Source organism: Psittacula echo, assembly GCF_963264785.1.
Source record: "Psittacula echo genome assembly, chromosome: 7".
NCBI classification, from domain to species: domain Eukaryota; kingdom Metazoa; phylum Chordata; class Aves; order Psittaciformes; family Psittacidae; genus Psittacula; species Psittacula echo.
The window spans coordinates 62,314,783-62,329,994 of NC_137740.1; the positions used below are offsets into that span (position 1 = coordinate 62,314,783).

General features: G+C 39.9%; 1 protein-coding gene across 1 annotated transcript in view; it reads left to right on the plus strand.

Annotated features, from left to right (window-relative positions):
- Positions 1 to 15,212, plus strand: part of ARHGAP29 (Rho GTPase activating protein 29) — a 45,224-nt gene that overhangs the window by 11,098 nt on the left and 18,914 nt on the right. Inside the window, exon 2 of the mRNA XM_080624391.1 lies at positions 7,527 to 7,670. Coding sequence (XP_080480517.1) covers positions 7,527 to 7,670 — 144 coding nt within the window. The remainder of the gene's footprint in view (positions 1 to 7,526; positions 7,671 to 15,212) is intronic.

Consider the following 15,212-nt stretch of genomic DNA (forward strand, 5'->3'; position numbering starts at 1 on the left):
TTCTGGACTTTAAATTTGGGGTTAATAAAACATTCATGTATTCTGAAGATTAAACTGCATGGCTGAGCACATCTAGGTTAGTTGACTGGAATCTCAAGGCTCGTAGAATACAAAAGTTGAAGGAATGTAACGTCCAGCATATTGAAATAGATGAATGAAAAGCTGCATTGTGGTGGGGTTTTTCCAAAAGGCTTCCCCACATTCACAAATGGGGAGTTCATCTGGGAATTTCAATGTGAAGTGAGTGTGGAGTAACAACTGTTCTGCTGATGTCAGTTGGCAAACCAACATCATGGAAATACTTAAGTGCTTTCAGTGGAGGTAGAATGAGAAGATTTGGATTATTTTGATGTATTTTGCGTGACACCATCTACTTATTTGATTTCTTGTAAAAATTTTTTTGAGAGAGATCTTGATTTTTATAACTTTAATTTCTACAAATGAATCTGCTCTTGGTTTGCCCTGTTTACACAGGCAAGAAAGACTCCTGACACAAGCTTTTACTTCTCAGCAGTACAGAATTGGACCGGAATTGAATGGGATAGGAATGTTAGCCCAGTTTTAAAACAAACAAACAAAACCCACCACAGCTTCAGGTCACATCAGAGGCCAGTCAGCCTGGTTAATGCTTGAATCTGAATGGATACACTGATGTTTTTTGGCCAATCCCTGACAGCAAATGAGAAATCTGAAAGGGCTGTTTGGGTTGTTTGTGGTACCCAACAGAAGCTCATCATGCTGGGAATCTTCCCTGGAAGGCTGGACTTACGGGGAAGAGTTTTGGGTCCTATTCTAGAGCACCCTATCTGCAGGAATTGCAAGCCTGCACTTTGACCCTATTTGTTTCAAAAGCCAAGAGAGATTTCTGCCCTGAAAGTACCACAAACCTGTAAATACCACCTGCTTTTTAATTGTAATCTGAATTTATACAACCTAATTGTAGGATCAAATTTAGTGGCAGTAAATGGGCACTTGACTTGCCAAATATGAATTATTTGTGGTATTATAAAAACAGTACATGCATGTAATCAGACATTGCTACTCTCAATATGCTGTATTCAGTAAGCTGTTTGCAGGAACTTTCCATGCATTCTCACTGAATTGGATCACTATTACTCTTCTCAAACAAACCCCTCCCAAACATTAATGTTTTTATGTCAAATGTTAGGGGCTTGGCTTACTGTTTTTATGCTTTTTCTTTTCCTCATTTATGCTCAAACTTCCCATGTGCTTATATTTTCTCCATGGAAATAATTGTTTAACTGTTTTAGTTTTTTTTTTTCCATAAATTTTCAGTTTTGCTGCACATGATTAAATTACTGCTTGTAGTGGATTCTGGAGCACATGTTGCTGAAATCTGTATGAATTTGGGGTAGTGTCTTTTAATAATGCCATGACAACAAGGGTTGCTATGATACTGATAACAAAAAAGCTAGGACTGGCTATCCTGCTGTTTTGAAAGCTTCAAGTAAGTTGTTTCCTGATGTAGAGATGAGTAGGTACCTTCTGATTCTGCATAGTAACACAGCTTGGAAATACAGTGACTTCACCGGTGCCTTTTGGCAGCTTCCTGCCTTCTTAGAGATTTTACAAGGATAAATTCTTTCAGAAATTCTTTAAGGTTTTGGTTTTCAGTGAATTAAAATGTTTCACTCCTTATATCATGTTTATACAGCTAAATAAAGGAAGAAATATGGTAGTCTAAGACTGCTGTTTTCTCATCACTCCTGAACTGTGGCCGCTAACACCCTAAAATATCCACTAAGCCTGTGCTCAAAGCAAAGTGTCAAACATGCTTTCTCTGTGTTTGATCCGTTCTTGTTGTGTTTTGAGTGTGATAGTGACCTCTGTCAAATCAGACAAATACAGCAGGCTGTTACTCATGTTAGAATGGGGCTGACAGTGAGAGGAGAGCAAAAAGAAAATGATGGGTTAATCTGGGTCTGTTTCTCAAACTGCAGATGTAGGAATGAGGTGATTTCCACACAGTTTGTTGTTGTATGGTTGTTTTGCTTACTCTGTGATGCTCACTGGGAAGTCTCATAGCCTGGGTCAGGTTCAGACCTGGGTGCTGACAGTTTCCTAGTATGCAATATGAACATTAATGAAGATAATGGTAATGTAGTTTTAGGTTAAAGTTATTTTACTTTGAATCAGCTTCATCCCAATGCTGACTTACACACACACACACACACACACACACACACACACACCCCCCAACCTAGGTGGGATAGCTGCTGATGCCATGTAATCATTCTGTGTAACGTAATGGAAACAGCATGTAATTTACCTTAATGCCAACAATGAGGTTATTGGTAAATAAGAGTTGACAGTCTTTTAGCCAAGTTGTTGGTCTTGCAGAGTGAAATGTTGGTTACTCAAACTTACTTCTGAATCCTTCCAAGATCAAAAGCTACAAGGAGCTGACTGTTCATATTCTCTAAGGTGAAACTTTAATCAGCTCCAGCTCCAGGTATTCAGATATTGAGGAAATTGCTTCCCAGTTTGTGTGCTTGTTCTTGCCACCACCCTGCAAGACTGTTCTGTTTGGCTTCTCCCTTTCTCCTGACGGAGATTGGGATTTATGCAGAAGATGTCAAGTGGTACTTCCAATGAGAACTGGGGCTCCTGTGTTTCAGTAGAAGGGAAGCTGCAGTGCACACTCCTCAGCTGATCAGCAGCAGTTTACAAAGTTCTCAATATAGGGACTAGACCTAGCAAGGGTGATGGTTTGTTTCCGCCACTGGATGTGGCCTGGTGGCTTTATATACAATTGGCATTTAAATGTTCTCATCAGTTGCGCTCATTCATTCTCTTAAACCAGGGGGAACATCCATAGTGTGAGTTAGGTCATGGTAGACACTTATCAAAGACAAGGTATTTAATAGTGTCCATGATGGTAGATGGAGAAATTATTTATGCAAAAATACAGGTTACCTACTTTATAGCAAGACTTTCACAACGAGTAAGTTTATATATAATCCCCCACAGCCCCATACTCAAAAGACTGGTCTCTGTGTATAAGCTTGTGGCTGTAGAGAGTATGCATGGCAGGTTGTTCTGCATTGGTGATATCTGTCACTGTGTGTAACATTGTTGAAAGCTATCGAATGCATTAAGTAAATCATCGCATCTTTTTACCTGTAAGAAAGCTCCTTGGGTAAAGCAAGACCATATTAAAGGGTGTGAACTAGAATATTTGCTTTGAAAGTCTCAAGGCTTCAAGAACTTTTCACAGATGTGTTACTTTTCAGTTGACTTATCTAGATTGATGCCCTATCTTTCCTTTTTATCAATGTGAGCAACTTCAGTTAGTTACACTCAAAACAAACTTTTAACCACAGCAAAACAAGTTGTATAATTGTTTCTCTTCTGACTGGTGAAAACTGGGTACTGAAAGGAGGGTCTCCTGCTGTTAGCATTAATATTGTAGGTGGAGAAGTGATAAGCAGAATGGTGCATGCATCTTCTGCAGGGGTCTGAACCGTAATGTAGGATAGATGATGGCCATGGAGGGGAAAAACTGCATGTTAGTCTGCATTTAAACTTGTCCTGGCAAACATTTGTTGACCTAAACAGCTTCAGAAAAGTTTGGGCCAACACTAAATCAGGTCAGACAAAAGAATACCAGCCAACTGACACAGCAGTGCCTTTCCTGACTGCATGCATTGTGACCAACCCTGACTTGGCAGGAAGGGTGAGTGGCGCTCACAAGCTTGATGAGTAAATTTGATTTAGTTCTGCGTGAACAGAATCCATAGCTGTAAGGCCATTATTGCTTGCTGGTTCACTAAACAAAGGCTTCCTATTGAGGAACACCTAAAATGAGAAAACAGGTAGCTTATGGTGGTTTTACATTAAAGATGGATGAGTGGTTATGAAATGTGGTGACCAAAACCATTGAGGGGTGTGATGCTAATGTGCCACTGAGATGGCTTGGCTTACGCTGACAGGCTGCTTGGCTGCTCTGTTCTGTGTTCCTTCTGCGTTAGGTTTGTCAGTGTTGAATAAACAATTTTCACTTTATTCCTCTTTCTTCACTTCTTCTACAGAGTATGCTTTCATGTGGTTGCCTTTACATTTTGGAAAAGCTTGTTTTCAGCCTATGTAAATGACGGTTTAAACCCCAGTGAAGGAAGATTCACAGATAGGCTACTAAGTTCCCTGCAAGCCTTTTTGATTTTCTTAGAGTTTTGAGAGTTCTATTTTTTTTTCCTTCTGGGGAGTAGAGGGCTGACTGATTCTGTTAGGTGACTACAGGAATCTCCTAAGGAAACAGCTCAACTGATGTGCACAGGTCCTCTCTGCTGCAGGATTAGCAGGGTCCTCTGGTCCCAAGTGACTACCTAGTCTTCTATAGTATCATAATTCATGTTATTAAGTCTGAGATCCAAGAAGCATCCATTGGTGGAGGAATTTCCTGCTGGACTTCATGTAGATAAATGAATGTGTACAGCCAGACAAGGGATAGAAGAAAAACTGAAAGTAAATATGAATTTTCATGACTGCTTAAATCAGATTCAGTTTCAACAGGAATTTGCTGGAGACACATTTCCTCATGCATTCTTTTCACTGTAAACAGTATTTGCTCTAGTGTTGGTTGGGTTTCTTAAGCCATTTTTGGACTCCTTAGTGTTAAAACTGTGTTTTGTTAATCTGGCATATTTAGATTGTGTTATTACCTGTGGTTTATAAATGTGTCCTGGGCAGGAAATCTCTGTTTAGGTGCGTGTCTGGTGAGTATCAGTTGCTGATGGCAGTGTAATTGTGGCTCCTGGTGGCTTCTGCCCCCACCCCTCTCCCAAGCACTACTTGTCACAGACCTTTTGTCTTCTGGAGGCACAGAAAACAATGTTTTAGATACTCTGTAAACAAATAAAGCAGTGATGGAATACAAAGAAATCACAGCTGGGTGTAGCCAGATCTTCACTTTTGAGAGTACAAATAACTAATCTCATGCTCGAATGCATTACTTTAGTGATAGTGTTCTCTTGGATGGTATGATAAACATTTAATTCCACTCTGCAGTTGTTTTCAATTTGCATTTCCCTTTGAAGCTTACTGTTTCTGTTTCAGACTTGAAGAAGCTTGTTTCCCCTAAGTTGTTTTTTTTAGCTCTTGCTCTCTTCCCTCTCCCACTTTGCCTTTTTTCCTCCACCTCTGTTGGTCTGGCAAAATATTATCAAAATTTAATACGAACAAACTGCATTTTGGGATCAGGTATGCTTTGATTAGTCTTCTGTATGATTTTTATTGTCTTTACCCTAACCTGTAAGGAAGGCCAAGAAGCTGTTTTGTCCTGTAGTGACAAGCCTGTAGCTGTAGGTCTGACTGAACTCCCCACAATAATTCATGCCGTTTGTTGCATGCCTGAGGTGCACTCCTTCCTGAAGACTCAAGCTGGGAGCAGTTTCTAGATTGATTTATCTGCTTTCCTGCCTTGCTTCCCCTCCCTTACTTGTTAAGGGTCCGAAAGTCTACCCACCGCATTGCCAGAAGGACCTGGTTATATGCATGCATATTCCTGCTCACATGATTAGGAACTCTTTTCTCTCTGGCCATGGGCGTGCATCAGAAGACAGGGACACCTTTGTCTTGGCTAGGCAAGAAATGCAGTTCTGGTCAAATGGTGTGCTTGTGCAGAGCATCTCTGGTCAGTTGACCATAGTATTCATGCACTTCATGTGAGGACTGCATGTACTCTGGTTAGACAAAGACATCTGATGCAGGTTTGTGGCATACAGCTTTCAAACACCTTCATAAAAGCCTATCTGCCCCAATTCTGCCGGTGTAAGTCATGAGCCTCAGTGAAGGGTTGCAGACAATTTTGTCTGCCTCTGGGGGTTTGTATGAAGAAATGAGACACGACCACCACAGACCATCTCCTGAGGATTTAATTCTACACACTACAGTCTTATTAATGAACTACTTGGAATTCCTTTAACTGTCTAATAGCCTATTACCTGAAAATAACTTGTTACTTGAGTCCTCAGTTAAAAAACATCATGTGTACATGTAAATGAAGAGAAAGCCACAGCTATGCCTCTTTAATAAATTACAGTTTTCTTAATTTACTGCTGTGTAAGATGGGTTTTCGTAGACTTCTGTGTATCCTGTTGCGGACAGAGCTTCCTACTCCCTTCCAGCAGGAAAAAACATGCAAAGTGCTGCTGAATGGTAGATAAAGTTTTTGCCTTAGTCTACTTCCTGAGTCCGGGTTTTTCCTTTGACCATGTATAAGCTAGTCTGAGTTGAAAAAACCCTCCTGATGTTTGGTATATAGGGAGATAAAGCATAGTGGTCCTTCGAAGGCTTGCTTTTCCACTCGGTAACAATTGCATGGGATTTGTATGTAGTCCCCCCAACCTACCCACCTGCCAGTAGGGATATGCTGTACTTATGTGTCATGCTGTATTTGTTGGGCCTCTAGCCTAAATATCATGTCTTGTAGTCAGAACAGAATGGCTCAGATTTGAAACTGTTCTCTTAGTAACCCTGGATCAATTTGCACTGTACTGTAATTGTCTGTATTGACCTGTTTGTTATCACGGCCACAGACTACAGAGTTGCCATTCCTTTTGCTCGCTGGGGAAGTGAGTCAGCTTGTATTAGATCCTCTTTTTCTTTTTCATAAGCTTAGACTTTCCTGAATTTGAAAGCTTTTGACCAGAACTTGCAACACAGCACTCTAGGGCATGGGAACCTTTCATTCCGTGCACCAGCACCTCTTCTGTAACAGAATGGAAGAGCTTGTGGTTTAACCTGGGCCATGTATGCAACTGGAGCTGTGCTGTTGAAAAACAAGGTGTGATGGGTTTGGGGACACACAGTAAGAGGCATAATAATAATATATATTATAATATAATATAAATATATATATAAATATATATACATATATATTATATATTATATATATAAATATAAATATAATATAATAATAATAATAAGGCTGTGAAAAACATCACTTGTTTGAGGGGTTTTCCTTATGAGGACTGACATGCTTAAAGACAGACCTTGGTAGATATTAAAGATGCGCAAGATTTGACATTTGAGTTCAAAGTTAGCTAACATTTGCCAAAAATCTTTAATTTTATGACTAGAGAGAAATTGTGCTGAATTTGGATCAGGTGAAGAAATACCAACTGGGCAGTCCCAACGTGCTTTTGTTGATACTCTTGTTTTGAATATATGTAGTGATCAAAATCAGTGGTTGATGAAATGACATGAGATAAAGGAGATGGTTTAATTCAGGAATCTTAGGGTATTGCTGTAGAGTCTTTGTTTTAAGTATACTTACTTGAGTTTTGGGGGAAACGAGTCTGTCTATAAAACACATACAATATTGCAAGTAAACTGTTGGCAAATGCCTGTATAACACCTTTTTTTTTAACAGTTTCTTTGTTCTAAGCAGACCCAGCCTCCATATGGCCTAGACTGAAGTCCAGCTATGTTACCATCGAAGTGGTTTGAATGTGATTGGGTGCTCATTCACCTTTTTATTATAGTTTCTCCTTTCCTCTTTTCAGAGAACCAAGATGGCCTGCACCAGGTAGTACATGAACGCCTGGGGGAGTTGCTACGTGTTTTAAAAGCAGTGATAAATAAATACCAGAATCTGAACTCGGTCGATATCCTTAGTGCTGCAGGCACAGTTATCGCAAAAGTAAAAGGTAAGGAGTTACTACTTTTCATAGTCCTGGGAAATTGTAATTAGTGACTTGATTGACTTTGGCTTAGAGTTATAAGTAGAACTCTATGTATAGAGAAGAAATGGGAGTTTTTAAGTCTTAATACTTGTTTAAAAATACCTTCTCTAAGTGAAAAGTAATATTAAATAATTTGATGTAGTAAAATTCTGCTTATAGGAAGCTAGCTGCAAACCCCCACTGCATTCCAAAAGCACAAGCCTTCAATCTGTATCACAGAATAATATCACAGAAAAAATAAACCTCACATTCATCCACTTAGAGTTGCCAAAAATGTTTGCTTAATTCTATGGATTTGTAGGGATGATGGTGTATTTATATCAAGTGAAGAAATATCTGAATGAGCAATCTAAATCTGCATGGCCTCACACTTATTTAGAACTTATTTATAATGTCCACAAACACATCATAAGCATGATAAAGGTGTCAATAGCAACAAAAAGCCTTTGCAGACATACATGTTAATACTTTCTATTGCTGACCTTTGCTGCTGCAGTTCTCTGTGTCAGATGAATGCAAATGGTGAAGCACACAATTGCTCCAGCGTCATAAATCATAGCTGTTTCTTCTCTGTGTAGCCTTTGACTGCAGCTCTCCCGACTCTGGAGTAACTCCAGTGTATTACTGCGGAACCAGTATGGGTTCTTCCATTTGGCATGGAGAATGCTTTTCAGTAGGGTTAAATCTCCACTTCTTGCCTGGGTTAAACCATGTGGAACGTCTTGCTTCAGAGATGCATAATTTAGTTCTTGTTCTAGGGTTTTTTCCCTTGTTTTCTAATTTCCTTAGGATGTCTGAACATACGCTGCTGATTCAGTAAAGTAAGAATATCAGTTAAAATACTAATGTGTTAGCTGCCCAATTCCTGTATCTTGGATTCCTCCAAGCTTCTTATGGATTCTTCCTATTGCTGTACAGCTTTGCCAGTTTGATCTTGCAATTTCTTCTCACTACATGTAGAGATTCCTATAGATCTGTCCCTGGTATTTGAAATGGTCACAGGATTATCACTCTGCAACTTCTGAACTTGCTTTAGAGAATTGTACATAACAGTAGGAATGCAGAGGGTATCCATGAGAGGTTGCTGTTTGTCTTGATGATTTTGGGAAGAGTTAAGTACACACGTATAATCAGATACTTACATGAGAACAGGTTAAATGTTTAGTGAACATAATTGTGCCTTAGGCAATTCAGACAATTACCTTAGGCAAGCTGTTTCCATGCTGAAGTGCTATGGTAAGATTACCATTTGTCTTCCACTCCCCCCTAATTTCAGTGGATGCAGGACAATGTTCAACTCTTCTTTCTTAAATTAATGTTGAGAACTGACTTAAGGTAGCAAGTAAATCAGATTATATCAACTTTTGCTAAATGATGTTTCCAGAAGCTATTGCAATAATATCTGTTCTTTCTGATTTTTGATATGCAGTGCCCCAAATTGATCACTTTCTGTACTGTCCAAGTTTACAATTGTAGAGTAAAGCAGTAGAATTACTTTCCTGTCTTGCACAGTAACATTATTGGATTGATCTATGTTTATGTATTCTCCCTCCTACTCTTCTACTTCTGAAGTGGAGAATCAAGCACTTCATTGAATTACATGATCCAGAGTACTTGCAGCTTTCTGAACGTGATGGCATACGTATTTTTGTCTCTTCTTGCTGCATGCTGTTCCATCATACATTGTCAATAGCACTTCACCCTGGGCAAATGCATTGGTGTTTCATTCGTTTTCTTATATGTACCTGTTTCTGCTTGGTTTAATGAGTAGCTGTTCTTTGAATAGTTATTTTAGCATTCTTTTGTTTCTCTTGATAGTGAATGGAAGAAATAACTTTAGTACTAAAACCTTTTTTGGGCAACACAAATATTCACATGCACTTTTTAGCTCTTTCCTCTCAAACAGATTTCAGTTCATATAAATGTTTGCACTTGAAATCAGCTAATTACTAACATTTGGTTGTTGAGTTCATTCACTGTTAATGTATTGAGTTTATACAGTCATGGAGGGATTGCATTCTTTTCTATATGGAAAGAAAAACTCCTGTAAGGAAAGCACTGTGCACATTGCATAATTACAGAATGCTGAGAGTGGCTCTGCTCTTTGTTGTTGTGAGAATGCCACTTGAAACAAAAGCCGTACAGTCACGGCTTCCAGTTTTGTGTCAGATGTGTTGAAGCAGATCAAGTTATAAGACTGCTTTAGGGACATTTGAAAAGTCTCTGTTTGGCTAGGGCCCACTTGAACTATCTTAAATATGATCTTGTACAATGAAAAACCTCTCGACGAGAAAAGGCATGAAGGAGTTGATTTTGTTATGGTAATAGTTTTTGTCCTGCCCCTGGAACAGAGCTCAAGTTTTGACTTCTTTCCCCCCTCGTTACATTGTGAAGAGCTTTCTCGTTGGCAATGGTTTGACAGTACTGAAAGTCTCGCTTTAGGATTCCTGCTATGGGATCCAAAGTGTGGTGATGATACAGTGCCCATCTGATACAAATGTGTTCTTCCAGCTTGATTAAATAGATAAGAAGTGTTTTCTGACAGAATAAAAGATTATGGCATGCAATTGCTGTTCCTAGCATTCTCTCTCATTTCTTCCCGAGTTGCTCATCTCTCTGGTAAGCAGCATGCATTCTGGACCTAGAACGGAGAGACTGCCATAAACTGGTTGTTTTTGGCTAAAGCAAACATGATTCATCACAGAGCGAGTGATCCAGTGTCCGTGTGACCTGGCCTTGTGGAGTTCCCAGGTTAATAGCAAGGAAGGGGAGCTCTGGATCATGCTGAAGAAGGCAGCCTCGGTCAGTCCTGCCTCAGTTCTGTAGCCTTTCATACAAAAGGTACTTTCAAGTGAAGGTGGTAGTAAGGCCTATCAGTGTTCAGCCATGTGTTGTATTACTCATGTATCTGGAGATGGGAACAGGGAGTTTCAGGGCTTCAGCTCTTTCTGACAGGTACCCAAGCCCTACTTCTCTGAGGAACAGCGAAACCTTTGCTGTATGAAAAAGCGTAGCCCGTGGTAAATGTGAAAGCAGTTTGTCTTGAGTGCCTGCTTGGTTTTCACAGCTGGTTTTTGTGTGAGGATCATACTGTGCTGTGTTTGTATTCAAACTGAAGTGTATGGCTGCTGGAACTGAGGAAGCTGAGGTGAAAATACAGCAGGTTGTAGTGACGTGTAGGCATATCAGACCTTGTGTTTGCTTACACCGGCCTGTCAGAAGCACACGCATTCACAGGTTTTCTGCTGTGGTTATTTCACTAGAAGTAATGTAACTGTTAAATAAACAGGAAGCTACAAGAATGTGAGGAGCTGGTAGGATAGAACCAGTATCCTTTTTCCTCTGTGTTCCCAGGCATGTTAATGTGACATTATGAAAGAAGTTCATGTGACTCATCTGTTTCTTGTCATTGGAGGGCAGAACTATAAAAAGATGTGGAAGCACTCTGTATCTGTAGTCAGATTTATGACTAGGAAGAAGATTAACCTGGCATGGAAAATTTGATGTTTATTTAGGAGAGGATGAAATAGAAACAAGCTGGGATTTACGCATGATTTCTTCTTTTTCTTCTCCCCTTTCAGAAATAGAAGCGTAACTGGCTTAGGTTCTAGAAAGACCTTTTTGAATCTTTGCATAATGCCAGGCTTTCAAATCTAGTTTGTATTTGGTACTTCCCATAGGGGCAAATAGCCATTTGAACAAATGGCTGCTTTTGCTCTTAGTCCAATCAGTTCTGGTAACTTTGTAACCAGCGACTGGCTTTTAAATGAGCAGTTGCACTGTGATTTCAAGGGAATGGCCAGTGCAGACAGAAACCTCCTTTAAATTACTGCAAGTGGGAATATTTTTGAATGCGAGTAAAAATCAGAGTGCCTGTGCCTTTCCTTCAAGCCTCCCAGCCATTCCTCTGGTCCTTCAGTGGCAATGATCTCAATGTGCTGCTTGTGCTGCTTTGGATGTCTAATGCTTTTCCTTTCTAACAGATTGAAGGAAAAACTAGCTATAGCATGTTACCTTAATCTTGCTACAGAGAATGTTTAGCAGAACAGATAATGTCACACATCTACTATTTTAGACTCAAGTTTCAGGAAAGTGTAGGCAAACCCCCTTTGATTTCTCTGATTGAATCTTGAACACGGTTCACCGAGCCTCTTTGCTTGGACTCTACTACTTATACATGCTTATTTGGGTATTTTGTGATGAGTGCCTTTTAAATGACACCTTGCTTGATCTGGAAGAATTGAGAATGACTGAAGCATCTTGCCTGCAACCTGTTTAGAATCCTATTTCTGGAAGTCACTTGCCAGCCTAGCCCACCATCATACTTGTGGTTGTTATTTTCCCATTCAGTGTCTTCAGATCGTTGGTGGCTCCAGAGTACACGGTCCTGATACCATGCTGGATTCAAGTTTGTACTGTTCTTTTGCTCTAAATTGCACCTTTTGACTTACCTGGATCACTAGAATCAATGCAGATTCCTGGCAAAGTTGAAAATTGCACTTGTAGATACTGCCATTTTGGGTATGTTTTTTTGCTCTAATTGTTCTGCCTCAAAACTAAATACCTCTATCAAGGTGAAGTGACTTCAGTGTTGTTGTGTATCTCTGATGTAAATTCAGAGAAAAATATGCTATGGAGGGAGTAGAAAAGAGTTCCTCAAACTTGTTGGCATTCAGCTGAAGCTGGGAAGGCTGCCAAACTTGGTAGTAAGTAAAGGCTGCTGAAATTACATGGCACAGAGACCTAAAGGGAGAAAAGCAGGGCCCGTACAGCCTGCTGATCCTCTCTAGCTGTGAGATCCTGAGAATGCTCTTCTGCCTCTTACCAGTCTGCATATGACAGCTCTTCACTCACATTCCTCCCCCCATGTTTTTAATGCACACTTTTAAAGATGATAACAAGAAGTATTCCAAGTCTTTGCTTTGGGAGAGGGTGTGGGTTTTTGGTCATGGTTGGGTTTTTTGTTTGCTTGGGTGGTGTTTTTTGTTTTGAAATAGTTCAGAAAGGTTCTCGGTAGCATTTTTGGGAGTTTAATGCAGAAAATTGGTTGCAAAGGTGTTCAGTTCCAGTAAGTCAGTCAGCTGCTTACTGGTTAGAAGTCCACTAGTAAAGGATATGGATTCCTATCTAAGGAAATAGATGGTGGCGTTACCATAGATGTTTGCTAGGTCTGAGAAAATTGACCTGAAAAGAGTAAATCCTGCAGGCTGGTGTAGTTCAGACTTATCCAGGCTTTGCTCTGCCAGTCCTGCATGTGCGCATGGGGAGGGGGAAGCAGAAAGCAAGCCAACTCCTGCAGGCTCCATCTGCTGTGTCTGTGTCCCCTGGCTTTCCTGGACTGCGCTGTGTTGATTTGACTGGAAGGGGACAAGACAGCATCACAGAAGCTTGTGTGTTGTGGTCGCTGTGAGCTATGCTTCATGTTTCAAAGGCTCTGGTTCCACTCTGGTCTTGACAGGTGACACCCACTTCATGGTTTCAGAAGCATTGCTTAAATGTCCTTAGATGCTGCTTCAGCTTCTGGTATTCTGGTTTTCAAAAGTTCCATGGCTGTTGCTGACTCCCCGGCCTGTTCTGTGCTTGAATCAGAAAGCTTCTGGATGGTATAGAGAGTTTTGCAGTGTCTCGCGGCATTTTGATGAGGTTGCCGAAGTCACTTCAGTTTGAAGACAGCTTTGCTAGCTTTGGAAATAGAGATCCACTTTAATGCAAGCTAGGCTTGCATTTCACATACTGGAGTCCAAAGTTTAATATATTGCTATAATATGATTTCTTTTTTTAAAGTTAATTATATGCCATCTGAAGTCTTGCTTAAAAGCATAGTTAAGTTGTATACTTGCTTTGAAATCTCCACGACTATAGATAGATAGCTGTCATTTCCAGACATGGGAAGATTACTAAAGTTCATTGTTGTCAGTGGCTATTGTGTGCAGTCAGGATGTCCTGGGGAAAGAGAGTGCATGGTTTAAAGTTGATGTTAAGTACATCAGCATTCCAGTGGTGGTAAGCTGGAAGAAAGCTGCTTGTATTCCACTGATTTACTGACAGCTTGCACCAACCTTGTAGGCAAGAGTGGCAATTTTGAAGGAACTTCAGATGGGTTATTCCGTTTGTGATGGATCCTGAAAAGGAAGGATTTCTCTAGTATTTAAAGTATAAAGCTTAATACAACTCTTCCTGGGACAGGAAGGCAGAGTGAAACGGACGGCATTTCTTTAGGGCTGTCTACATTCATGTCTCATTAGCAAAGTGAAAGAAGTGCTCTTTCTCTGAAGACACTCCAGCTGATGGATATAAGAGTGTTTCAGTGGTAAGTGCTTTGAATCTATAGACAGGTTTTGCAGGGATCTTTTAATTTTGAAACAGTTTGTGTTTCATGTTGGCACTCCAGTTGTTTTTGTAGTCACTAGTGGCCTGTAATCTATAGATCTCATAGTAACTGTTGTTGCTTAATGATTTGGAATGCAAAGCTTGGGCTCAGAAGCAGGGTTATCTCTGGAAAGCTGAGGTGTTCCATTAACCTGAATTAACAAAAATAAAGAAATCCACTGCTGTTTAAAAAGTGTGTGTGTATAATAAAGCTCCACAGATTTTATATATAATCAGTGGAGCTTTATTGAGCCTTATTTCAAACAAAGGTGCCAGAGGCATTTTTTCATGTAATTACAAAGTGTAGAAGAAGGAAGAGGTAGAAAAAGCCTTAATTTAGGAGTGAACTGTGGCAACAGACTGTTAATTTTTGTTTATAATATATGGCTGGTTTTGGCTGTAGGTTATTACAACACATTGTTCCAGCTCTGCAAGTAATGGTGCAGATAGCCCGTGAGAGTGCCCATATTTCTGTAATAGCATTGTATAGAAGTAGTTGTTATTGAAGTGTTGATCAGGAATGCTGCATAAAAATGGATGCAGCTGTGTTAATTTACTGGTTAAAAACTTTTCCTTTCACAGAGGAAGTCTAATGGGGGAGCAGATTACTGTACTTTCTTTGTTTGTTACCCATTAGTGTTTAGGCACCTGGCAGGAAGTTTGGATACTTTTAAAGATTAAAGTCTGTTACTTTAATTTGCTAAGAAAATGAGCATAGAATGGGCAACATTGGAAGATGATGTAATTTTGATACTTGTGAAAGTCATTATGGTCCATTCTTTCTGTATTTGTACTTTAAATGTAAGGAAGCTTCATAAATCGACATTGCCACAGGTCCTGCAGAAAGCGATGAATCGGAGTGAATAGCTTATGTGAAACTCTCTGTTCTTGCAATGTCAAATTGAGAACTTGCATCCAGAGAGCTCAGCTTCAGCTCAAAGGGGTCTCCTCTACAAAATAATTCTCTAATAAATAATTCCCTATGCGACTTCTCTACAAAAATAATTCACACTCAGCAATGATCAAGGGGTTAAGTTGAAAACGAGTAAAAATGGTTGTGCTTTTTGGCTTCTCCTTCCTCCCTTCTCCCCCTCGTTCAGTTAATAGAAACTCTGGACAAATGGCTTATCTTCTTAG